The sequence below is a fragment of the Neofelis nebulosa genome, chromosome 3 (assembly GCF_028018385.1).
Source record: "Neofelis nebulosa isolate mNeoNeb1 chromosome 3, mNeoNeb1.pri, whole genome shotgun sequence".
In the NCBI taxonomy this organism is placed as follows: Eukaryota; Metazoa; Chordata; class Mammalia; order Carnivora; family Felidae; genus Neofelis; species Neofelis nebulosa.
The window spans coordinates 103,891,766-103,917,433 of record NC_080784.1 but is presented as its reverse complement, the minus strand read 5'-3'; the positions used below and the strand labels follow the sequence as shown (position 1 = coordinate 103,917,433).

The window sequence follows — 25,668 nt, the reverse complement described above, 5'->3', positions numbered from 1 at the left end:
AGTTTCACCTTTTTCTTCTTTTTCAGTAGTTTTCTTGCATCTATCATTAAAGTTTTAAGTTGCATCCAACTTAAAAAAAAGAACATAGCTTTTTAATATATTTAGGCCTACTTCCCAATTTATTGGCACAGTCTTGTCAGTGGATATGTAATTTAAAATGTTTAATTAGGTTACATAAAATATGTTTAAGTATAGTCCTTTAGAAATAAATTTATTCCAGTTTTCAATTTTTCTTTCAAAATACACAAAAGGGGACTTATGCAGACTAAAATAAATTGTTTAGGGAAAAAAAACCTACACTTAACTGGAACTTCCTTAACTAGATGTGAAAAAGTTATTGTATAACATCTCTCTTGAAAAACACAGACTGAATCTCTGAGCATCAACAACACTTCTCCAAAACAACCATTCCTTAATTTTTTAGATCATAAATATATCAAAAATAATTTTTAAAAACCTCACACAAATTAATTAACTAAATTAGATTTGTGTGCTACGATCAGTATTTAATTATGAAAGAGATTATATTACTAAATTGCTGAAGAAAATACTAAAAGATTTTCTTTAGAAAGATGGTAATGCATGACATTATTGGAACACAATCAGAAAAATCCAAATGGTAGGAAAATATAGGACAAATGCTCAAATACTTCAATAACCAAATTACCTTGTCTGGACCATGACTGGATCAAACAAACTGTAAAAAAAAACTCAGTGAAATCTAAATACTAAATATTTGATGAAACTAAGAAATTATTGTTAATTTTTCTTAGGTGTTATAATAGTATTGTGGTTATGTTTTAAAAAATAGTTCTTATCTTTTGGACATATGTACTGAAATATTTACAACTGAAATTATAAAAAAATCTTGTATTTGCTTCAGAATATTTTGGGATAGACAGTGATAGTATAAACAAGAACGTCATGAGTTGATGACTACTGAAGCTGAAGTCATTACTTTTCCGTACATTTGAAACTTTCCAGAATAGAAAATTCGAAAAAAAAAATTCCACTAAGAGGAAATTCAGGATTGGTAATTTTAGAGAAGGTGATTGGTTGTGTGCCAATAGCAGAGATAATGGTTTGGGCTGAGTTAAAACCCAGCTGGTCATCCAGCAGTCATTACTTATTTCAGGGAGAAAACAATACAAAGAAGTGATATGATACGTTGCAAGATATACCTAGGGGGAAAAACATTCAAACTTTCAATTAAAGGTAATGTCAAACATTTTTACCTTGAGTTCCAGCCTTGTGGTATTTGCCTGGCACCGATAAGTGGCGAGAAGAAAGTTGTCATTTGACTAGGAAAAATTCAAAGTTAAGGCAAAGGATAAACTCACATTTTTATAATAATAAAAACATCATCAATAATAATAATGGTTATCATTTATAAAGCACATATCATGTGGGTGACACCGTGCTAAGTGCTTTTTTCTTATTCCTGCAAACAACCCTATGCGAACTTTTACTAAATAAGTTTTTACAGATGGAGAAACTGTAGCATTCGGGTTAGGAAAATTTTCCAAAAGCTCATAAGTAAAGAAATCAGAATCCAAATGAATACTTTTAAGACACAAGCTCATGCTCTTTCCATCCTGAGTTTCTACAATAACATTTTTTTAATGTTTATTTTGAGGGAGAAAGCGAGGGGGGAGGGGAAGAGGGAGAGGAGAGAGAGAACCCCAAGCAGGCTCCACACTGTCAGTGCAGAGCCCAACACAGAGCTTGAACTCACAACCATGAGATCATGATTTGAGCCAAAATCAAGAGTAGGTCGCTCAAATGACTAAGTCACCCAGGTGCCACTACAATACTTTAAAATATTAATTTTTCTAAAAATTTAACTGACAGCACAAACTTCTAATGTTTATACTATTAAAAGACAAAACATGAATGTCTTTGATTATCACAAATAGTTATAGAGGACTAAGAAATATCATATCTCTGTATTTCCAGCAAATAGCACAGTGCCTGAGATGATACTGTAAGCATTCAATACATGTTTGTTGAATTAAATTAGACAGGTTACTTCAAATATGATAACTTCTGGAAACTGAATATTAAACTACTAAAAACAGAGAAATATATCTGGGTTATGAATTGCAAAACCAGACAAAGCAACATGAAATACTTAGTATGCAATTTTCATATACTACTATTTCCCTATTTTTAATAAGTAAATGAAGAAAAAGGATGCTAATATCAAAAAGAAAATTTGAACGTTTTAATTTAAAATCATTTAAATTTAGTAAACAGAATATCAATCAACCTGAAAATAAATATACTTTCGTGTGGTTAAAAACAAATGTTACATACCTAAGTATTTATGAATAAGATGATAAAGATTAAAATACATGAAATGTCTGGGATTAGGTTTGGGATAGGAGATAGAGGAGAGCATAAAACAAGACTGGCCGTATGTTGAAGTGAACAATGAGTATAGTGAGGTTATTATACTATTCTCTCTACTTGTGTATATACTTGAAATCCCCATGTTAAGGCTTTTTTTTTTTTAAAGCCATCCTTCTAGAAAATGGGTTTTAAGTTAGTATAAAATACTCATTTCAAAGAATCCTGCAATGATGTAAATAGGTTGATCTTTCACAGTAATTTAGGAATTAAGATTTTAAGATTAACTTGATTTTTTGAATGAAAATAAAAATGTAGGCTTTAATCTTTTATGTTTTATTCTCAAACAGGGATGGCAAACCACACATATTGCATAATACAACTGTGATAAAATCTCTCTCTCTTTTTTAAATATTTATTTTTGAGAGAGAGACACACACACAGCACAAGTGGGGGAGGGGCAGAGAGAGAAGGAAACACAGAATCCCAAGCAGGCTCCAGGCTCTGAGCTGCCAGCACAGAGCCCGATGCGTGGCTCGAACTCACAAGCTGTGAGATCATGACCTGAGCTGAAGTCAGACGCTTAACCGACTGAGCCACCCAGGCGCCCCTGATCAAATCTCTTATTCTCAAACAGGGATGACAAACCATACATACTAACTACATAATACAACTATGAAAAATCTCTCTTAAAAGAAAAGCTTTACTATAAAATTATATTAAAAACTATTCCCAAATATAGCTATCAACTTTGTTCTTCATCTACTCTTTTTATTCTTCCCTTTAAAAAAAAATTTTTTTAATGTTTATTTATTTTTGAAGGAGAGAGAGACAGAGTGTGAGTGGGGGAGGGGCAGAGAGAGAGGGAGACACAGAATCCGAAGCAAGCTCTGGGACGCGAGGCTCAAACTCACAAACCGCAAGATCATGACCTGAGTCACAGTCAGAGGCTCAACTGACTGAGCCACCCAGGCACCCCTATTCCTCCCTTTTTTATATGTATAATGACTTGCCAACTCTAATCATCATCTGCTCTGGCTTGCCTTCTCCAAAACAACCGTTCCAGACCTTATTTTCCCTAACTTCTCTCCAGGAGTCACACTTAGTTCTGGGACTGCTAGTGTGTGCTAGTACTGAACAGAAAGAAGTGATATATTAAGCATATCCAAAAGCTCTGATACAATCTCATCCAAGACACTTTACACATGGTAAGTACCCACCAAATGTCTGCTAAATAAAGGTTAAGCAAGATTCAACAAGCCCAGAAATGGTGAAAAAGAACAAGCAGAAGAAACAGACCATGTTCAAATGTAGGAATGTGTGAAACTATATAGCATTTTCAAGAAATTTTAAGAACTTCAGTTTGGCAGCAATAATGTGCATGGGAGGGAAGGTAGCAGCTGGTAAGAGATCAGCTAGAGATGTAATCAAGAGCTGAATCATGGAAAGCTGTTATGCCACAATGAGGAATCTGACTTATATGCAGCAGGAAATAAGGAATCTTTAAAGGTTTTGAAAAAAGAAATGACATGGTGATATTTACATTTTAGGAAGACCTCTCTGGTAGCGGTGTACAGCAGAGCCTGGAGGTGAGAGGCAATACTGGAGATAGAAAAACTGATAGATGAGTAGTTCAAACAAACATGGTAAGGGCCTGAAAAGTTAACAGAAGTGGAAATGAAGCAGAGTAGAGACATAGGAGCCAAGGACATAGACTGGCAAAAAATAGTGACTAACTGGATTTAACAGATCAGAGAAAGGAAGGAATCTAGGAAAACACCCCAGTTTTCTGGATTATCTGAAAATAGGGGAAATGAGCTGAAACAGATTTTGAGGGAAAGGTTATGAAAGACAGATTGAAGAAACATTAAACCTTAGTAGCATTTATTAGGCTTTATTCAAAATGGTATAATAGAAATGAAAAAGTGTCTGAAAAATTCTTGATACTTTTTACTCACCTCAGAATCACAGCTGCTAAAGCTGACAACAGCAGAATTTTTATCCACATCAAGTAAATCTATTGGAACGTCACTCTACAGTCAATATAAAAAAAAAAAAATGGTTCAGATGGAAAGCTAAAAAATTTACAAAACATTATTTTCTCTTAGGGTTCTCTTTAGTTCTAGTTCATGTTCATCTTTAAATTTGAGCATATGAATTCTCTTAATTTACATTTGATAATGTACTTCTAGAAAATAAATGCACTAAAAAATGTTATATCACAATGTTTATTTTTTTTCTAATTTGGACTATTAGAGATCATAAACGATCATCTCTCACCACCCCCTTAAAAGTATAATCTTTCTACCTATTTTTGTCAATGCTAAAAATGTTACCATAGTCTAAAAATAATAATATGGCCATTCTGATTCTATCAGTTCATTTTTATCAATTTAGTTTTTACCTGCATCACAAAAATGAGATAATTTTTGGTCTCCTCTAGAGAGGTAGTTCCTAGGGCACTGTTGTTGCACTCAGTTCTATCTAAATGGTGCTCCTAGAGTTGTGCAATGCAGCCCTTATGCTAGCATTACCTAAGACAGATTTCAGCCTTTAAATTTTAATTAATAATCTGATCTCTCCCCCACATCTTTTTAAACATTATCTTCTTTCTCCACTTTATTCTCTTCTCATCTTCTTATGGGTTTTCCATCTTTTGCTTGTTTTCCATTCATCCTACTACCATCCTTTCCCACTCCCTGAATATCTTACAATTTAAAGAAAAACTGATTAAATATATTATTGAATGGAGTTGTGTATTATTACCCCTATATTTCACCTTTTGGGAATATACTTTGTCTACGGACCTACCCAGAAACTGGTGGTTAATGAGCAAGCTGTACTGTAAGCTACCATTTTAGAATTGAGAGCTTAAAAAAAAAGGTTCTAATAAGGGCATTAAATACTGCAGTTTTCTAAATCGCATCTCTTAAAATTCTCTTAAGATCGCCAAAGAACAAAACCCTTACTGTTCTTTTTGATGCTTCTTAAAACTTAAGTCCATCAGTCTTTCGTTTAATACTTACAGGATAAATAAAAAGAAAAGATATAACTTAGATAATCTATGAGCAAACTGATTATCTAATAGAAGATTAGATAAACCTTTAAAATTACTATCTAAGCTAAATGCAATTTAAAGAAAAACACTTAAAATTACTGTCTAAAATTAAAAGTGTTCTGGGGCGCCTGGGTGGCGCAGTCGGTTAAGCGTCCGACTTCAGCCAGGTCACGATCTCGCGGTCTGTGAGTTCGAGCCCCGCGTCAGGCTCTGGGCTGATGGCTCAGAGCCTGGAGCCTGTTTCCGATTCTGTGTCTCCCTCTCTCTCTGCCCCTCCCCCGTTCATGCTCTGTCTCTCTCTGTCCCAAAAATAAATTAAAAACGTTGAAAAAAAAAAAATTTAAAATTAAAAGTGTTCAATAATAATTAGTGCATACGGCTGGTCTGCAAAATAGATCCAATCACAAAACAAAGAAATTAGACACTGGCTTACCTGTATTAAGACATTATCTATTGCTGTCTGCACCTCTAAGATGAGGCTGTAGCTGGCATCATCTTTATTTAATGTAAACTTGTCATTTACACTAAATGAAGGTACTGCTGATTTTGCTTTGCTTGATTGGGAAGACTGTTGATATTTCTCTCTTTCCTGTAGTACCTTATACTGCAGATGTTCCAGCTCACTCCTAGAGAGAATATATACAACTGTCACCTATAAGTATAAACATTTGAAGTCCTTAGAATGATTACAAGAACTTGAGACATTTACTTGTGCAAAACGGATGTTTATTAGTTGAACTAGAACTATGACACTAATACAAAGTTTTGTTTCTATGACTAACCAAACAATTCCACATTATTTATCTCTAATCTAAAAATTAAAACTCAGTCCCATACCAGCAATATTAATAAAGAGTTGTAACTATCAAGGCAAGCTGAAAATAATCAGTTCTAACACACAAATCTAGTTACAGTTAATCAGAAGAGAAACTAATTGTACTGGAGCAGAGAAATGTTAGACTTAATTTGAAGAAACAAAATGTGTAAAACCAGTAAATATGTGCCTTTCAGTAAAAATTAGGGGAAACAGACAAAATAAGAAGGAGGCTGTGGAGTACTAACATTTTGGGGACCATAAGATGATCATGAGCCAGTGGTACAGCTGAGTTTCTTCCATCAAGTGTTTAAAAGGATTCTGCTGACCTTCAACTGTACAGACATTGCTTCATTGCTTAGAGTCACTTCAGTTAAAGGGAAACAACATATGCAAATGTAGCAACTAGTAACTGAGAAACAACAACATGAGGTTTAGCCAGCCCCAACTTAGGGGAAAAAATCTGGGTAAGAGCTTGGAAGGGATTTGTGCGATAAACAAAACAAAGGAAAAGATTCATTCGTACAAGAAATATTTACTTAGAGCCTCATATGTACCTATGTTGCAGGTGCTGAATGAACAAAACAGACATAAGCTTCTCATGAGCTTACATTCCACTGGAATCAGGAGGGACAGACTCGGTTATAAATGTAAGGTATACTGACGATGTGAGAGAATAGCCATTAATTCTACTTGGTTTCCTTATTGCATGAATGTTGGAGCTTGGAGTCCAGGTGGCTTTGCTAAACTGGCTTGTGGTAAACATGTGGTGTGGCTTTAGTGAACTAGTACTTGTGGCATTTTGCTGCCTTAAAAACTTAAGTAGCCCTCAACTACCACCAAAAATAAAAATAGATCAGCCCTCACTGCCCCCAAGAGGTTGGTAAGGGTTGAAGTAGGGAGAGCAGTCATTAGAAGTTTCAGCAACTCCCACTTCTTCACTGTATGAAGCAAATTTACTTGAGTCTGGGGTCTCTTTTCATAGGATTTGTCAAATTGAACAGGCCACAGAAGCAATCCCTGTGTCTAAAAGAGTCAACATTACTCATTTCCAGTAAGAAAACTGATAAGCCAATGTTACAGATTCATAAGGGTCCACAGGAGCAGTAAACAGTACAATTAAGAAGGAATACAGCTGTCTTTCTAATGTCTGTGAAAAAACAAAACACTACAACTATCTATAAACAAATGAAAAATGTAATTTTTGATCTAGGAAAAAGTCAGTATAGAAAAAAGTAATAATATGTATATGTATATAAATAATATAAAAAGTATATTTATAACTTTAAAATACTAATTAGCACTTACTGCAAATTTTCTCAAACTGATAAATTTAAAAAGGTGATAAAATAATTAATTGTATAATTCCTTCCAATAAAATATAAGAACTACACACTTCATGAAATAAAAAAAAAAGCAAACAAAAAAATCCAAAATTACCTTAAGTTAGAAATTTTATTTTGCATCTCCTGATTAATTTTTACTTCTTCTCCTGGTCCACTTTCCTTATGCATAGGCTCTGTTGTCAGACCTGTAACCCAGCCTGCAGAGATGAATTAAATTGTGCACCATTAAGTGCTGCTAGTATTAAAAGAAACCCCAATATACATGCCCCTTTGTCCACCAACATCAACCTCATTTAGTCCTAGGACTTATTGTCCTTCAAAAAACAAGACAAAACAACAAAATATATCAAGCTGGAAAATACTGAAGCCATAAAGAAACTACATAATAAACATTTGCGATACTATTTTTATTTTGTGTAAACTACTATAATACTATGATTAAAGAAATCTTTCACTTCTCAATTTATAGTTTTAGTTTTCAAGTATGGAATAAGTCAACACAATTCTAGCAAGTTCAAATATACCTGATGAATTAGAACTGTCTTTCGAAAATCATGTTTATGGAAAGTTAAAAACTCGCATTGGCTATTTTAAGAATGTAAAAGAATCACTAACTCAAAAGCAAGGGAATTTTTATAAGAAATATAGACAGTAACAAAACATAAACTAAAGTTCAGTAAATACTTCTTTTTAAACCAAAGAATATCATTTAATTTTCAAAGGTTAAGTAGAGTATGTTAAGTACTCCATTATTCACATATTACCTCTTTTATAAACCAATACACCTACTCCTTCCCTCCTTAGTTTTTAACCAGTAAAGGTTTTAATGCTATAGGTAAGACTGATTTACTAATAACACTTTTTTTAAAAAGTTATCATCAAAAATAATTTATTAAGGGACGCCTGGGTGGCTCAGTCAGGTAAGTGTCTGACTCTTGATTTCAGCTCAGGTCATGATCTCAGGATTGTGAGATTGAGCTCTGTGTTGGGCCCTGGGCTGAGCATGGAGCTTGCTTGAGATTCTCTCTCCCTCTCTCTCTCTCTGCTCCTCCCCCACTCATGCTTGCTTGCTCTCATGCTCTCTCTCTCAAAATTAACATTAAATAATAACATTAAAAAATAATTTATTAAATGTATATTTTTTCTTAATGATTCTTTCTTTACCTATTACCATTTCCCTTACCTGAATACGTGGATACCACAATTTCATCATAGCCTTCTTTCCCTACACAACCACCCTGGATAGATGTGACACTTTCAGACAACATCTAAAACAAATTTAAGATCAAGTACTTCATTAATAGCTAAAAAGTTCACAGACATATTAAAATAAGTAATAAAACTTATTTTCCTCCCTCCAGACATTCAACATACATTTATTGAATACTTATCATTCAAAACACTGAGATTGGAGAGGCAAAAATCCTGCACAAATGGCAGAAAATTCCAGTGCTTTTAAATTTGGGGGAAAGAAGACTGAAAATGACTCATATATGTGTGTGTAGCACTCAGCCACAGTAGCCACATAATGAGCAAAAATCATTTATTTATATAAAGAGGTTTTTTTTAAAAATTACATAAGCAAAACTCCCGATATGTTTAGTCTATCATCTGAATTCTACATACCACCTCTCATGCGTTTTTTCCAAATAGTTTTTGGAAATGAACAAAGAATAAAGTTTTTTAGATGAATAAAGGAGATGATAGCCTCTATGAAACCTTTAGGGAATTTTTATTCCCATATTATCTATGTAATACCTTTATCTATACATCAAAACATCTGTATTTGCTGATCTACAGTTAAAGCTGGGACTGAGGGGAAGCACTAGTAGTGAAATCAGACAAAGAAAACTTGATACTGGTTGTGGTTTTTGTTGTTTTTTTGTAAAACAGCCTCAATCCATCCTGCATAAGGCAGGATGGGAAACCCTGGACTAGAGAACACCACTTTATGAAACCGAAAGATTCATTTTACAGCAGACTGATTCTCCATGTAACTCCGTACCTTGGCATAAACAAGCTTAACTACATTAAAATCTGTGAACTAAAATTACTCATATTTAGTAATTCTTCTCATTTGGTAAAGTCTTGGGTGGTTAGAAGTGAAATTGCGACTTTTCTCTCTCTGCTCAAGGATATTTTGATATTGTTCTAACAACATGAGTTTATTCCTAAAACATTATTACTTTAAAACAAGTCTTGTTTGTTACCCAAACATATAAATGTTACTCCTGTAATCCACTATGCATTGTAGAAACTAAGGCAAAATAATTAAAGTTCAGGTATACAATATTTAGAAACCAAATGAAGAAGCAATTTATTATTTATCTGGAAGGCAATAGCCTATTATGCAAACATAAGAGCAGTCTAGAGAAGATTTTGATAACATCAAAGCAGCAATATTCTAAGCCAAACACAAGATATTAATATAATTTAATAAAACCCAAAACATCACAATCATCTCCATAATTATTTGATGAATATAAGCATATATAGTCTTTTTAAATGAACTGACCTGATCAAATCGTAGAACAGGCTCATTTGTATTGTCAAAACTATACACTTGTACCACTCCATCATCTCTCCCAACAAGTAAATCTTTAACCCCATCACCCACAATGTCAAAGCTGTCAACACACAAAATACCTTTAAAAAAGATGATAGAGGTGACAAGCTATTAATAAAACTAATATTAGGGCCAAGTACAGACAAAGTAAGGCTGAAAACATGTATATACTGAATCAGAATGGGAAAACAAAGAACAGAAAACTTGAAGCATAATCAGGTATCCCCTTTTCTGCCCACATTCAGCCATTTCCAAGACTTTAAATATAATCTAAATGGAAATGGCTCATAGGTTTTATCTCTAGCTCTGGCCTCTCCCCAGAGCTCCAGACTTCTACATCCAAGATCCTATACAGCATCTTCTTTGAGACGTCCATTTGCATCTCAAACGTCCTATGCCCCAAAGAAAATTCTTCATTCCCCTTTAGTGCACCCCATCAATGGTCCTTCCCCAAACTCTCCTCATCTCAGTAAGGTATCACCCATTTGTTCAGGCCAAAAATCTAGACTACATCTCTGATTCCTGTCTTTTTCTCACTGCCCAGACCAAATCCCTTAGCAAATCTTAACAGCTCTGTCTCCAAAATATATACTGAAATTGAGTCCTTCCCATTTCCAACTACCATTAGCCTAGCTCAGGCCACTTATCTGTAGTCTAGACTAAAATAAATTATAACAACTATAACAATGACTTCCTAACTGATCGCCACACTTTCAATTTTGAGCTGCTTCCCCCAGATCCATTCTCCCTGGTATGTTTTTTGCTTTGTTTTGTTAGATTAGATCATATCATACTCCCACTTACAATTCTCCAAAGACTTCCCACTGCACATAGATTAAAATTCAATCCTTTTCCAAGGTCCACAAGGACCTACATGATTTGGCCCTATGCTAAGTCTCTGACTTGTCTTGTCATGCTAATGCATTTAGCCACACTGACCTTCACTTTGCTCCTCAAATGAATCAAGTTTACTTATGCCTTGATTTTTTCCTCTTTACTTATGCCCTGATTTTTTCCTCTTTCTGGAGCATAATTTTCCCCCCAATTTTTACATTACTAACTCCTTTTCTTATGAATCAGATCTCGGCTCAAATTTCACCTTTTATAAGACACCTTCCATTACCACCCAGTCTAAATTTAGTTTTCTTCCTTCCACCTATCACTAATGCATCACTGTCTGATATTTTTTTCAGATGACTTAGATGAAGTTATCTATTTATTCATTTGTTTATTCTCTGTCTCCCCTAACAAGTATTTGTTGAAGGAATAAATGAATACATGAATAGAATTACTATACCTATAAATAGCCATCTTACTACTTTCTAAGTCAGATATAAATTTCCTCAGAAAGGTATAAATCCTTTAGAAAACCAGAATGTTCCCTGACTCACTATACTTCTTCCTTGCTTAATATCAAATATTCCTAAATTCCAATTAATTTCCTACATCAGTGAATAATGGATTTGATACTATGGATGGACATTAGCCCACAAAAACCTACCTATCCTAAATTACCATTAACATTTCTTAATTAAAAAATGATGCCAAAGTATGACAGACCTGCTAAATAAACAAAGAGTAAATAAATCTGAGGTGGCTCTGTAAATTGTTAAGCTTACCAAATACTGTGAATAAATAAAACAGAATGAACTATATAAAATTTAGGATATTTAATAATGAATGACATTTCAGAATCTAAACTACATCAAAAACATACCTCCCAGCTTTTTCTCATTTCGAATTTCCCACTTGTGTATCGGTTTGGAGGTAGTGATCTGAATAAGCCCAAGTTTTCCATCTGATGTTCCAAACAAAAGGTCTTCTCCAGAGTCACCTAGTTTATAATTAAAGTTAACATGTTAGGGGCACCTCGGTGGCTCAGTCGATTAAGTGTCCGACTTCAGCTCAGGTCATGATCTCACGGTTGGTGGGTTCGAGCCCTGCGTCAGGCTCTGTGCCGACAGCTCAGAGCCTGGAGCTTGCTTCAGATTTTGTGTCTCTCTCTCACTCTGTCCCTACCCCACTCATGCTCTGTTTCTGTCTCAAAAATAAATAAACATAAAAAAAATTTTTTTTTTAAGTCAACATGTTATACTTATCTCATGACTCATAAGATCTCCTTAAAACTGAAAAAATTTTCATATACATGGACTTTAATGTAAAAATATCATTTAAAAAATATAAAAAGACAGAAAACTTAATTTTGGAGGATAGTTATATAGTCACAGAATTTTATAAACTAAGAGATAAGACCCTTCCTCATCATCTAATTTTAAGATGAGGACACTGAAAATTAAAGTTCAACAATTCATTATTGTTAGTTACTGGCAAGTTATCAGACTACTGTCTCAATTCCAGTTCATTAACATATAGTTACATTATTAAAAACTTAACATACAGTTAAATGATTAACTATACTTAATATATAATTAAATGATTAAAAACCTGAAATATCTAGACTTAAATAACATAACGCACTTCCTTATTTTATTGTGATTACCGCCATTTCCGTTGTGTAGTGCTAAAACAGTAGGTGGGCCAGGAACTTCAGTTTCATACATCACATCAGATCCCTGAAGAAGAACGAGTATTTTAAAACTGAAACAGAACATAAATTTAGTATACATACTCCTTGATAACATCAGTATTCATATAAAGAAAAACTCTAGAATAAAACTGCTGAAAAAAGTTAGACTGTGATTATTAACTTGCATTTCTTTAGCAATTTTGTATATGTTAACTCATTTTAAAATATATAATATTTAAAGATCATGAAGAAATATTTAAAATACTCAACACTTAGAAAAGTTTTCAATTTAAATACTTTGTTTGCCCAAAAACTTTAAATTTTCCTATCAAAGCTTTCCAGGAATAAGTTGTTTGTTCTGTTTTCTTTAACTCAGAGCACAAATATTTAAACAGACCCAAAGTTACTTCCTAAGAAAAAGACAAGCCCAGGGGCTCAATTTTGCTTCCTGAAAAATGTGAATGAAGTTTGCCACCCTAGTCCCAGAGTGGTAGCAGACATGTGTCATCTAAGGCAGAAAATAGCCCCTACCTAACCCTCAACCTGATTCTCATCGTCAACCTTAAGAGGTCGTCCAGGTTCTCAGGATGGTAACTGGCACAAGAAGGTTATGCAGATTTTTTTTTCAACAGGACTTCTCACTCTTTAATGTGCCATTACACTTTTTGGTACTCCAAGAAGGTAGGTGGTGAGTATCACCAGAACAGCAATATCCAACATCTAGGGTGTTATCTCTTAGGGTAGTACACTGAATGTGTTGTTTCATTTAGTTGGATAATACCAGCAGGTGGGTTCTCAGTGTTTTCATTGTACAGAAGAAGAGACTGAAGTTGGGAGCAGTTAACTTGACATAGTCACATGGTCAATAAGTATTTGGGTATTTCCAAAACCTATTCCAGTGAGAGGCAGAATGACCTGTTATTTAGAGAAGAAAATAAGTTACGTCCATTTCTTTGTCTTTTTTAAAATTTTGCCACTTCTAATGTTTTCATTTAGTACATAGTATTTTGTGAAGCTATTAAAGAATAGGGTACTTATAAGTATCTACACTTACATGGAAAAAATAACTATGATAAATCATTCAACGAAAAAAATGTGAAATTATAGTAAATATGTAATGACCTTTTAGTTAAATATATATAGAATATATAAAAGTAACGTGCTTCATCTTTTATTTATAATTACATTTGAAATTTCATATATATCAACTATATAAACACAAAAGAATCCACAAGAAAACTGTTTAAAAAAAGGCTACTTCTGGGGCAATGGATAATGAGCAGTAAAGGGGAGGAAGGACGTATGAAGGGCAGAGCAAAGGCTTCAAGCTGTAACTTCCCACAAATCCTTACTGAATTCTTTATTTTTACAGCAAGTACATGGATCTCTTCTAGTTAAACAAAGCAGAATCCTAGAATCAGCTGGAACAATTTCTAACTGAATTCTAGCCAGCTCCTGTTTAAAAGCCTTATTCAAACAATTCATATTTGGGAGTACAGGCTATAGAAGAAATTAATTATTCATCCCTCTAGAATGAATCTTGAACATTACTTTATCTTCCCTTGGCAGGGAGGTGGGGGGGGGGGCAGGGAGAACCTCATAGAACCATTGGATTTTTCCTTCTATAAAAGGACTAACACCAAGAAATGGCCATCTGACTATGAAATTCCAAAGAATGCGATAGACTGTGATGGCACAGAATAAACAGCTAGATTTTTTATTCAATTGCGCTATCATTAGCCCAAGTTTCTGATCCAAATAATCCACCTGTTCTATGTTATTTACATTAAACTTTATTTTGTGGATCCTGGTGTTTGTATGTATGTGTATTTTATTGAAAGTCACTTTTGAAGAGACATAGGTGTGACTATTATACTAATAACAATACCTTATGCATCATGGTTTTTAATAGAAATATAAGGACAATAAAATGATTTTTCCCTCTATCATTCATTTATTCATCCAACAAGTATTTACTGAGTGCTTATTTTGTTGCACATACTGTCATAAATATGGAATAAACCCAAATGATACATCCTTTGATCTCAACTATTCCTTCTTTGTTAAAGCCTAACATCCACTCCCCAACCCAATTTCCTCCATTTATTTGATTTTGGCAGGGAGGAAAGGGTAATGGAGGAAGAAAGCCAAAAAAAAAAAGCTGCGAAGGGTTCTATAGCAAAGGCACTCCATTCAAACTGGACTAACTCAGAAATTATGTATGGGATTGGGAGGAAGCATCCTTTTTCCCATGTATGCCTAAAACTCACCAAAGATCTTAATACATTTGGCTCAAGTTAAAAAAAATTAGCATACCAATTAAAAGGCATTTTTTCCAGATATAATTTTAAGTAAGACATTTAAAGCGGCAGTAATAAGTAATTTAACTTAAATACACATTGTTCAGTAATACTTATTTAGCATAAATTATGAAAAACTATAAAAATGCAAATCACAGAAACCTGTAAAACTCTGAGCACTCTGTCCTGGCAGGCCAATACTGGTGTAATACTAGGTAATCTTTCCACTGGAAGGCAGATGACATCATTGATTTTGTCCCCAGAAAGGTAATAATGCTGGTCTTTGCAGTCACAATAATGGTTATAGATGTAACTTGCACTGAGAAAGAGGTCTGAGCCAGATATATGCCTGAGAACATTAAAAGTAATAAAAAATATCCATGTTTTTAAAAATAAGCATAGAAAACTCCTGAACTTTTATGAGATGAAAATAAGTTTATACAGTTTCTATCATTTTATCACAGACTTAAAGAATAGATATTTTTCCCCCTCATTTCCCCCACTTAATTTTAGCCTTTAGGTATAACATTGATTTTGAAAGCTGTGAAGACCTTAAGGTCTTAGGCATCTCAAAAATTAAGCTCAGAAAAAATGAAAACAAAGACAATGATAATTTAACTGTCTATATCTGAAGACAATTTGAAAAAAGGAACTTTTTTTAAATGCATACTATGTGACAAGCACTGTCCTGAATGATTTACATGTATTACATGGATTAGCTTAATCCTCATAATGTTAAAAAGCAGAGACCATTATTATTCCTTTTGACAGAGAACAATAAAATGTTAGGTAACTTGTCTAATGGCACACGACCAGTAGTGGAGTAGACTGCATTAGAGAGTTAGCTTTCTTACTACTTTTCTGAACTGTCTAGCAAAGGCTGTTGGAAATGAATCTACTTTAAATGGTAAACAGTGAAAAAAAAATATTTCATTAGATTTTTATCTTGAAAAAAGAAATGAAAAACATTCATTTTAAATTATATTTAACAAAATGTAGGCAATAATCATAACAACATTCTAATTCTATATCGAATCCAGTTTTCACTTGGGGAGCTGAAACTTGACAAAAATTATATACTAGTATATTACCTTTCACTTGTAGACTGCTATAACCATAAAGAAGGTGATAATAAAGAAGGTAATTTTATTTGAAGGTTTATTTGAAGGTGAAACTTCTAAAGTCTAGTTAGAAAGTTTTGGAATTAAAATTATTTCTTATCCTATAATTATCCTCATTGATTTTCTCTTCTTCAATTATCGCTTAAGTGGCCTCACTCTGTGGCTCTGCATATGATTTCAGTAGTCCTCAATATCATTTTTATCAACTAACAAAATTCTTTTTCAAGACTTAAAGTTTCATCTAGAAATCTATCTGTATTACATTTGCAATTATATTGCAGTTACACATTTTCCAAAGTACTGCTTACAATCACTATTGTTGACAAGAGCAGGGATAGATGGAAACGTTAAGCAGGGAAGGGATGCATGAATGGTAACCAACTTGTAAGTTGTTTTAAGTGCTCTCTTACTGAATCTTGCCAAGTTATAACCTTGCTTTCCTATGCACCCTTATAAATTTGGGGATTCAGACAATAAATTTTCAAAAATTAAGTAAAGATCTTCTCCATCCTGCCACTGCCACTCCAATAAAAACATTTAAGAAACTAGCAAAAGCGACTATTGTCTAGGAAATTCCTTATCTTTCTCAAACCTTTGCCCACACATCCTTCTGAATGTGAGTTGTGCTAATTATTAATGTATTACTTTGATTTTAGCATTTTACAATTATCATTGACCATGTCTATCTACAAAAGCATTTCGAAAGTATTCTATTCTTATTAAACCACTGAACTCACTCCCATATACCACTGTTTAAATCTTACCTAATCTCACCAAACCAAAGTTTTGCGGCTTGGATGTCAGGACATGAGACATGCATTATACAGAATTATACAGGACAGCTGTGCATTACACAGAACGCTGAACTGAGTTAGCAGTTTTCAAACCAATGTCTGGTTGCTTATAGAACTTGGCTGCATCATAGTCAAATGAAGAACTTTTTCTTTTAACCCACTCCTAATAATTCTGATTCTGCAGGTATGAGTAAGACAAGAAATCTACTCTTTTAAGCTGCCAAGGGATGCTCCTCAGTAGTAGGTCTGAGGACAGTGGGTTAGATAAACTTCAAAGGCTTTTCAGCCCCCCATGATTAAAAAAAACTAAAATTTAAACTGCAAAATCTCACATATCCAAAAGCCCTTAAGGGAGTTATTTTTACTCAGGGTCTTAACTGATTTACCTAAAATTATATCCTATTGGTAGTTACCAACTTTGACGGCCAGCTTTTTAACAAAATGATGCTACCTCATAACCAAAATTACCAGAGACATCAAAGGAACAGAAACCTAAACATCTCTAGATTTCTTTTACTTTTTTCTTTTATACCTTAATCATGAATCAATTGAACCAATTAGTCAAAAATTAATGTGTAAATACTATGAGAGTCTTTAAAAGAAAACATTTCAACAACCAATTGATTTTGTACTGATTCTAGGTTAATTAGTTTCTTACTAACAAAGTGCCTTTAGACAATTTTACTTCCCAAGAAATCTATTAAGATATGAGACTCAATCTGATGTTTGTCACCTATCCAAAATATTGTAAATGGATATGTAAAGATAAAAAAAGGATGAACATACATAGCTTTAATGCTTTCAGTGAGGTTTGTTTCAAAAGAGAGGAACTGTTTTCCTCTCTTTGTGAAGCCTCTAATCTCAGATCCTGCAGCAACAAAAATTTTCTCCTGGGGTGTATTAAGAACCCCTCCTAGCTCCAATCTTGCAATCTTCTGCCCTGGTAAAGTCTTGAACACTGCCTGCAAAAATCATGGGGGAAAAAATTAAGTACACAAATTTATTGTAAGCATTTTCTTTTACCATAAAAACGCTGTGATTTCAAACACACAAAGTATTGTAGTTCCATTATATAGAAACATCTTTAGATACAAATGTATTTACTTCAGTGGGTCTTCAAGGTTTTTGGCTAAATATCTTCAAAATTTAGAATATTTATTGCCACACGTATTTCAGCAACATCATTAAAATCTAAACTCCTGCAACTCAAAGTAGAGTTCATTAAGCAGTGCGATTAGTATGATTAACCTTATTAAAAATGCAGACTTTTCTACTGAATGAGAACCTGCATTTTAACAAGATTCCCCCACTGGCTCCAATGGACATCTTTTTACGCTTGAATTGTCTGTTTAAAACTAATCTCTCCTGCTTTCTTCATAATTTTTATAAATTTTAGTAGTATAAGTAAAAGATTGTAGAATTTACTGGAAACCTGAATGTATAACTTGATATCTAATTGGAAATACCATTTGTATTATTAATTTCTTCCTGGTTATTTTCCATTTTATTATTGGCACCAATTTCTCTCCCTCCCCTCCAATGACTTTATACAGAGAATAAAGTATCTGGGAGAATATACAACTAATAGAAACACTGCACCTTCTGACAGTTTTTACCCTATCCAGTTTTTTTATAAATTCTACATAATGTATAGTGAATATTTAAGTGCTCACAGCTCAGACCCATTGCTTGTAAACTATGATCTGTCAATATGATAATGCATTAATCACATCCTTGATTAGGTTACATTAAGAGGCAGAGGTGATGGGATAGTCACTTCTGTGTTATATTATGTTACATAAGTTACATAAGACTCTACCTTAGCTGACTGGACAGATTTTCCTGCTGGCTTGAAGCAGGTCACCATGAGAGGGCCAGTGACATATGGCAAAGAACTGTGGGGGCCTCAAGATGTTGAGAGCAGGCCCTGGCTTATAGACAGCAATAAAATGGAGACCTCAGTCCTACAACAGCAAGAATCTGAATCCTGTCAACAACCATGTGAGCTTGGAATAGGACCCCAGCTCCAAAAAGGAATAGATCCTGGCTCATATCTACGCTGTAGCCATGTAAGACACGAAACCATATTCCTGACCCACAGAAACTATGAGATAATAGTATTGATTCAAACCCCCAAAAGTAATCTGTTACATACCATAGAAAATTAATATATCACCCTAGGCTGTCAAAGGTATTTTACAGCTAGCTAGAACATGACTGTTCTCTTGCCTGTAGCCTCATACTTCATGTAACTACTTTTCTCACAATGCATTTTTCATTGTTTTTAGGACAATTTTAACCTAAGAGTATTCAACAAGTAGTGTGTTTCTTTTTTAGAAGATCCTTTTTTCAAGGCACCTGGGTGACTCAGTCAGTTAGGTGACTGACTTTTGATCTCAGCTTGGGTCTTGATCTTGGGGTCATGAGTTTGGGCCCCACATTGGGTTCCATGCTGGGTGTGGAGCCTACAAAGGAAGGAAGGAAGGAAGGAAGGAAGGAAGGAAGGAAGGAAGGAAGGAAGGAAGGAAGGAAGGGAGGAAGGAAGGAAGGAAGGAAGGAAGGAAGGAAAAGAAAGAAAGAAAGAAAGAAAGAAAGAAAGAAAGAAAGAAAGAAAGAAAGAAAGAAAGAAAGAAAGAAAGAAAGAAAGAGGAAAATCCTTTTTTCTCCTAAAAAAAAAAAAAAAAGCTATACATACCACTGCTTCTCCCTTCTTCATGCCAAAGCACATAACTACCCCATCGTGATCTCCAATAACCACCTACAATAGATTGAAGAGAATATGAAATTACTATAATTATGTCCTATTAACTTATATGGGGGAAACAAGATCTCAAAATATAAATCATAATTTTGAAAGTAGAGATCAGAAAATCTAGGAAAGTGCCTACACAAAAAATAATAGTCCAAGAAATTACAAGAAAGGGGCAACGAGAAGGTAGGGAGAATCATTATTGAAGTTATTGGTCATATATTCTGTTCCTACAATGTAAAGAGAGCAAGAGAACAGAAACAGAAATGTCAGGGAGGTAATTTTTTTCCTTAACTAGAGGATAAGAATATGTTAAGATTAACTTTCAAAACAGATTATCAGTAAAGTTGTGATTGACCTACTTGATATTTTTAAAACCTTCTTAATAGAAAAATTTCATCCTATGCAAAAGCAGACAGAATATTATAATGAATTCCCACATATCCATCATTCAGGTTCAACAACTATCAACATGTAACCAATGGATTATTTTGAAATAAATACAGAGGGAGATTTTAACACTTGTTTCTCAGGAATTGGTAAACAAGCAGACAAAAGAGAAGGATATAGATTAGAAAAACAATACCTCTGATCTAATATGTATGTACATATGTATGTGTACATTCATGTACATATGTGTAGGATATGTGTGTGAGTGTGTGCTCACACGTGCATAAATAAGCATGTCACTCATCCTAAGTACATTATAAATGTTCTTTTCAAGCACACAGGAACATTAGAAAATTGACAATGTATTAGGACACAAAACAAGTCTCAATTATCAAAAAGTTGATGTTGCACAGGCCACATTCTTGGGTCCCTGATTCTTAACTTTGGTGTGGGGATCACAAATCCCTTTGTGCATTTTATGAAAGCTGTGGACTTTCTGTCTAGAACAATGAACATTCACAAATAATTATGCACACATTTTCAGGAGATTTATGGACCTTTGGTATTGGCAGATTCCTATTCAGATGAAAAAATACATACGAACAGTTAAGGTTTTGAGTTTTTTTTTTTTTTAAACACTACATTACTCCAATAATTTGTGAAAACAATAATTACAGGGATTCCCAAAGTGTGATTCCTAGATTCCTGGGGTCAACAAGAACGTTTTAGGGAATCTGGCAAATGAAAACTATTTTTCTAAGTAAGTCTTTATTTTTCTTTTTTGCTATGTTGATATTTACGATGATGATGCGGAGCAATTGTGGATAAAGTTGCTGGTGTCTGGCAAGAATCAAAACAATGACAACAAACCTTACCGGTTGTCACTGTAATCTTCATCACCACTTGAGAGTAAAGAAAAAAATCAAACCTCATGTAAGAATGTTCTTGATGAAGCAATAAAAATTATTAATCTTCTTGAATTTTGGCCCTTGAATCATGTCTTTTTAATATTTAGTGTGAGAAAATAAAAAATATGCATAAAGCACTTTTGCTGCATACCAAAAATACCACTTAATACCAGTTTTAGTCACAAGCCGAACTATTCAATTTTTTCAAGAAACATAATTTTAAGAATGAAAGAACAACTAGCAACTATTAGCAATGGTTAAGGGGTGCCTGGGGGGCTCAGTGGGTTAAGTGTCTGCCTTTTCATTTTAGCTCAGGTCATAATCTCACTCACGGTTTGTAAATCAAGCCCTGCAAGCACCCAGCTCTGCCACCAGGCTCTGTGCTAACAGCGAGGGAGTCTGCTAGGGATTCAATCACTCCCTCCCTCTCTGCCCCTCCCTGGCTTTCTCTCTCTCTCAAAATAAATAAACATTAAAAAAAGAAGGCAATGGTTAATAACAAGCTGTTACTAACACTTGGTATTTGTAGACATTAAAAACAAAACGAAACAAAACAAAAAAACTAAAAGAAGTGAGCTTGTCATTTTAAAGGAAAACAATTGAAAGTATTTGCTCCCAATGATAAAATTTGGGTTTTCAAGTGAAAATGAGTACTTATTTCAAGTGAAATAAGTACTTCGGAAGACTTGAATCTGCCACTGTGAGCTTGACAGCTACTCCATACTTAACTTTTCTGATGAAATCACTAGTGACATCAACAAATGTGATTTGCTTTATATTTTATAATAACATTTGGAACAATCAACATTTGAACATTCAACTTTTGGAAGATCTGTATATCTCAATGAACCAATAATCTCAAATGACCATTACAGGATGCTATAAAACTATGCATGGGTAAAAGATCCATTCAAAGTACAAATGGTTTTTAATGTATCAAAGTATGAAAAGCTAATCAATATGGCTTCTTATTCCACATTGCAACTAATGTTTAAGTAACTACTATTTGTCAAGTATATGTGAAGAGCCATAATTACCTGGAAAAAGCTATTTAAATAACTCCTAATTTCAACTGTGTGTCTGTGTGAGCTGGACATTCTTTGTATGCTTCAACCAAGACAACAGATTGAATGTAGAAAACAGATATGAGAAGTTAGATGCCTTGCTTATGCCAGACTAAAGAATTTGCAGAAGTGTGACACAACGCCACTATTCTCACTAAATCCTCTTTTTGTTTTTGGAAATGCAGTTACTTTTTATTAAAAATGTTATCTATGTAAACATGTAATGGGTGTATTGTTTAAAAAATAAAATAACAAATATTTTAGATATTTATTTTAATCTTAATACAGTAATATTGATAGATATAACCTACATAAACAAAAGTTCTTTGGGATCCTCAATAATTTAAGAGTGTAAAAGGGCCTTAAGGCCAAAAAAGTTTGAAAAGTTCTGATCTAGTAGACCAAATACAATAAATGACAATGAAAAATATGTTGATTTATCTTAGTAAAATGTTACTACATCAGAATACTGTATTTATTTTGCAGCTATTAAAATATCCTACCAATCTACTAAGAAATTATAATTGGTTTATAGAAATCATAGGATCAATATTGATACAAAAATTATTGTCATTGTGGGGAGTCAGGGTGGCCCAGTTGGTTGAGTGTCCGACTTCAGCTCAGGTCATGATCTCACAGATCATGGGTTCGAGCCCCACGTCAGGCTCTGCACTGACAGCTCAGAGCCTAGAGCCTGGAGCCTGCTTCAGATTCTGTGTCTCCTTCTCTCTCTGCCCCTCCTCCCCAAATAAATAAACATTAAAAATATATTTAAAAAATATAGTTATCATTAATTAAATAAAAAGTTCAACATCAAAATACTTAATTACTCTTAAAAATACAATGAAGTTTAAAAAGGATTTTCCCAGGGCGCCTGGGTGGCTCAGTCAATTTACTGTCCCACTTCAGCTCAGGTCATGATCTCACAGTTCAGGAGTTTGAGCCCCGCATTGGGTTCTGTGCTGACAGCTGAGAGCCTGGAGCCTGCTTCAGATTCTGTGTCTCCCTCTCTCTCTGCCCCTTCCCTGCTCACACTCTGTCGCTGTCTCTCTCTCTCAAAAATAAATAAACATTTAGAAAAGTTTTTTTTAATAAAAAATAAAAAGAATTTTCTCTATATCCTAATGTGCTTTATGTTTCTTCTTCATATACACAATCTAGTACACACAATTACACACTGAGTAAATTATTAACAGGGGAATGGAATATATTTTTCAGTCAGTCAACAACATTTATCAAGCAACTTGGAATATACTTTTCAATAAGTTTGCTCAAACTATTACAGATTGTACATAAAAATTATAGGATCCAAGAAAATTACTGACTGTGGATGTCCCTTGGTATTCCAACCTCTGTTCAAATTAAAAGAAATTTATTTCCATTTTAACATCAGCATTTTAAAAAGAGTAACTTACTAATAAAGAAAGGAATATAAACCTCTTCTGTGTCAGAGCAAAGATAGAGGGAGAAACCAGGATCTCTACAGTACCTTTTGTGTAGCTCTGTGTCTGGAGGCAGGAAGTAACTTCATAGTCTTCTGAGAGGTCACTCCCACCTAAGGAAACACACCAGCCACCTAGTGAATGTTTTCTGATACACTAATTTGAAGTGATTACATAAGGGATTAAAAGAACCAGCAGATTCAATTCATTTTGTATTGCAATTAGTGATACGAAACAACTACTATCAGTGATGAACTTACTTTCTAATGAAATATATGCCACAAATGACAAAATATAGGAACCACCCCAAAATAGTAAAATTTATGCTATAAAGTTGTGAAGCCAAAAATAATGTGACACTAGTGGCAACATACTTTATGAACACATATTTCTAGAAGCCTTCACTAAAAACTTCATACAGTTATTCGTTTTCGTACAGTAATTAAAAATCTTTGGAAATAGATTACAATTATTAAAAATGCGACATAGAAGACTTCTGCAAAACACCGAACATGCTGAGGGTCATGTCATCCAATCTGATAGTGAGGACTATCTTACAAAAGGTATGGAAGATGCAAACAGCAGGGAACTGTCACTAGTGGTGCACAGTATGAGAGAAGACGTGGGGAGGATGGGGACCAATGGGACAGACATTGCAGTAAACAACAGATCATAAAAGGATTTACATATAGTGTAGAAGTACAGCTTTCTTCTGTATTCTAAGGAGTAGTACTAAAGTTTAAAGTAATCTGTTTAGGGGGCGCCTGGGTGGCTCAGTCGGTTGAGCGTCCGACTGCGGCTCAGGTCATGATCTCATGGTCTGTGAGTTCAAGCCCTGTGTCGGGCTCTGTGCTGACAGCTCAGAGCCTGGAGCCTGCTTTGGATTCTGTGTCTCCCTCTCTCTCTCTGCCCCTCCCCCCATTCATACTCTGTCTCTGTCTCAAAAATAAATAAAACATTAAAATTTTTTTTTGAAAAAAATAAAGTAATCTGTTTAGATTTGCATTTTTGAAACATTCTAACAAGTGATGTGAAGGACGGCTTGGAGGGAGGTGAAGCAGGAGGCTAGGAGCCCAAATAAGAGGTTATTTCAATTACTGGAGAAAGAGAAGATGAAGACCTGAATTGGGGGTAATGGAGATGGGGAAAAAATGGGACCAGTCAAGAGATGTTTAGGAGACACAAGCAGTAGCAAAACGTGGTGACCAGTTCACTACGGAAGATATTACGGTGAAAAGTACCTAGCATAGCTAACAGGGAAACTGACGGGGCAAACTTTTGTATCATGAGCCAAAACGGGATCACTGAAAAAGGAGATGAAAAAGAGGGACAGAATGGCTAGAGCTGAAATATTGAGAGGCAGGATAGTGTACGAGAGAGAACACCAGCTCCGGAGTCAGAGACTTTGTTTCAAGTTAAGAACTTCATCCTTTTTCGCTGTTAAGTAATTAAGTGATCCTAGATCACCATCTATAACATTATCTACTCAGAGAATTTTTATGAAGAGTAAATAGTAATGTAAGTTAAGCTCATGAAGAAATTACATGTGCAATAAAGAGTTGTCGTTGGCTTTTATGATTATGTGGCTGGTGACGTCCAGCTCAAAGCGAGAAGTGTCTGGCGCTCGGGAGAAGGGGCTGGGGAGAGATGGAGGGAGGTTCCCGGAGTTACGGGCCAACAGGTAGCTGCAGCCTGGGAGGCGTACGGCCTTGAAGAGGAATCCGAGATCACGTCAGCTCTTTTTAGGTATTCAAGGTATATTCTAAGTGTATATATGTACATTCTATATATTCTAGGTATGCTGGCAGCCGCCAGCAACGCGGGAGCGTCTGCCGCTTCTTTCCAAGTCCCCGCGGACCCTCAAGGGCGAGCAGTAGTTGCCCGTGACAGCGACAACGAGAGCGCAGCACCCAGCTCTGCACCTTCGCCGCCGCACCCCCTCTGGGCGACCCCGACAGACGTCAGTGGAAGGACAAAATCCTCTCAGGGAGCGGGGCTCGTCCCGCTTGGCGCCCGCTTTATTCCCTCAGGTTTACCTGTAAATAATCCGCTCGGTTTAAATTTAGATCCATGATGGTGGCACCGATGCTGGGGGCAGCGCCGGAACCGCACGGGAACAACAGAGGCTACTAGACCTCAGGCCTCACGGGTCCCGCTCGCGTCCCCTCGAAAGGCCAACCCCCGCTACGACGACCTCAGTTGGGGATGCACAGGCGTGGCGTCAAGGCTGCGGCGTCCAG

At 34.9% G+C, this 25,668-nt stretch overlaps 1 protein-coding gene across 2 annotated transcripts in view; it reads right to left on the bottom strand.

Annotated features, from left to right (window-relative positions):
- Nucleotides 1-25,668, bottom strand: part of BBS7 (Bardet-Biedl syndrome 7) — a 36,943-nt gene extending 11,275 nt beyond the window's left edge. Inside the window, exons 1-13 of one of the 2 annotated variants that reach the window (XM_058721479.1) lie at nt 25,465-25,667; nt 23,476-23,541; nt 19,571-19,633; nt 17,662-17,837; nt 15,123-15,309; nt 12,634-12,706; nt 11,851-11,967; nt 10,083-10,213; nt 8,751-8,835; nt 7,662-7,764; nt 5,841-6,033; nt 4,308-4,382; nt 1,236-1,301 (exon numbers count right to left, since the gene is read on the bottom strand). In XM_058721479.1, the coding sequence (XP_058577462.1) occupies nt 1,236-1,301; nt 4,308-4,382; nt 5,841-6,033; nt 7,662-7,764; nt 8,751-8,835; nt 10,083-10,213; nt 11,851-11,967; nt 12,634-12,706; nt 15,123-15,309; nt 17,662-17,837; nt 19,571-19,633; nt 23,476-23,541; nt 25,465-25,500 (1,371 nt within the window). In that variant the 5' untranslated portion in view covers nt 25,501-25,667. Of the gene's footprint in view, nt 1-1,235; nt 1,302-4,307; nt 4,383-5,840; nt 6,034-7,661; nt 7,765-8,750; nt 8,836-10,082; nt 10,214-11,850; nt 11,968-12,633; nt 12,707-15,122; nt 15,310-17,661; nt 17,838-19,570; nt 19,634-23,475; nt 23,542-25,464 lie in introns of both variants that reach the window. The other variant, XM_058721480.1, reaches the window with a different exon arrangement.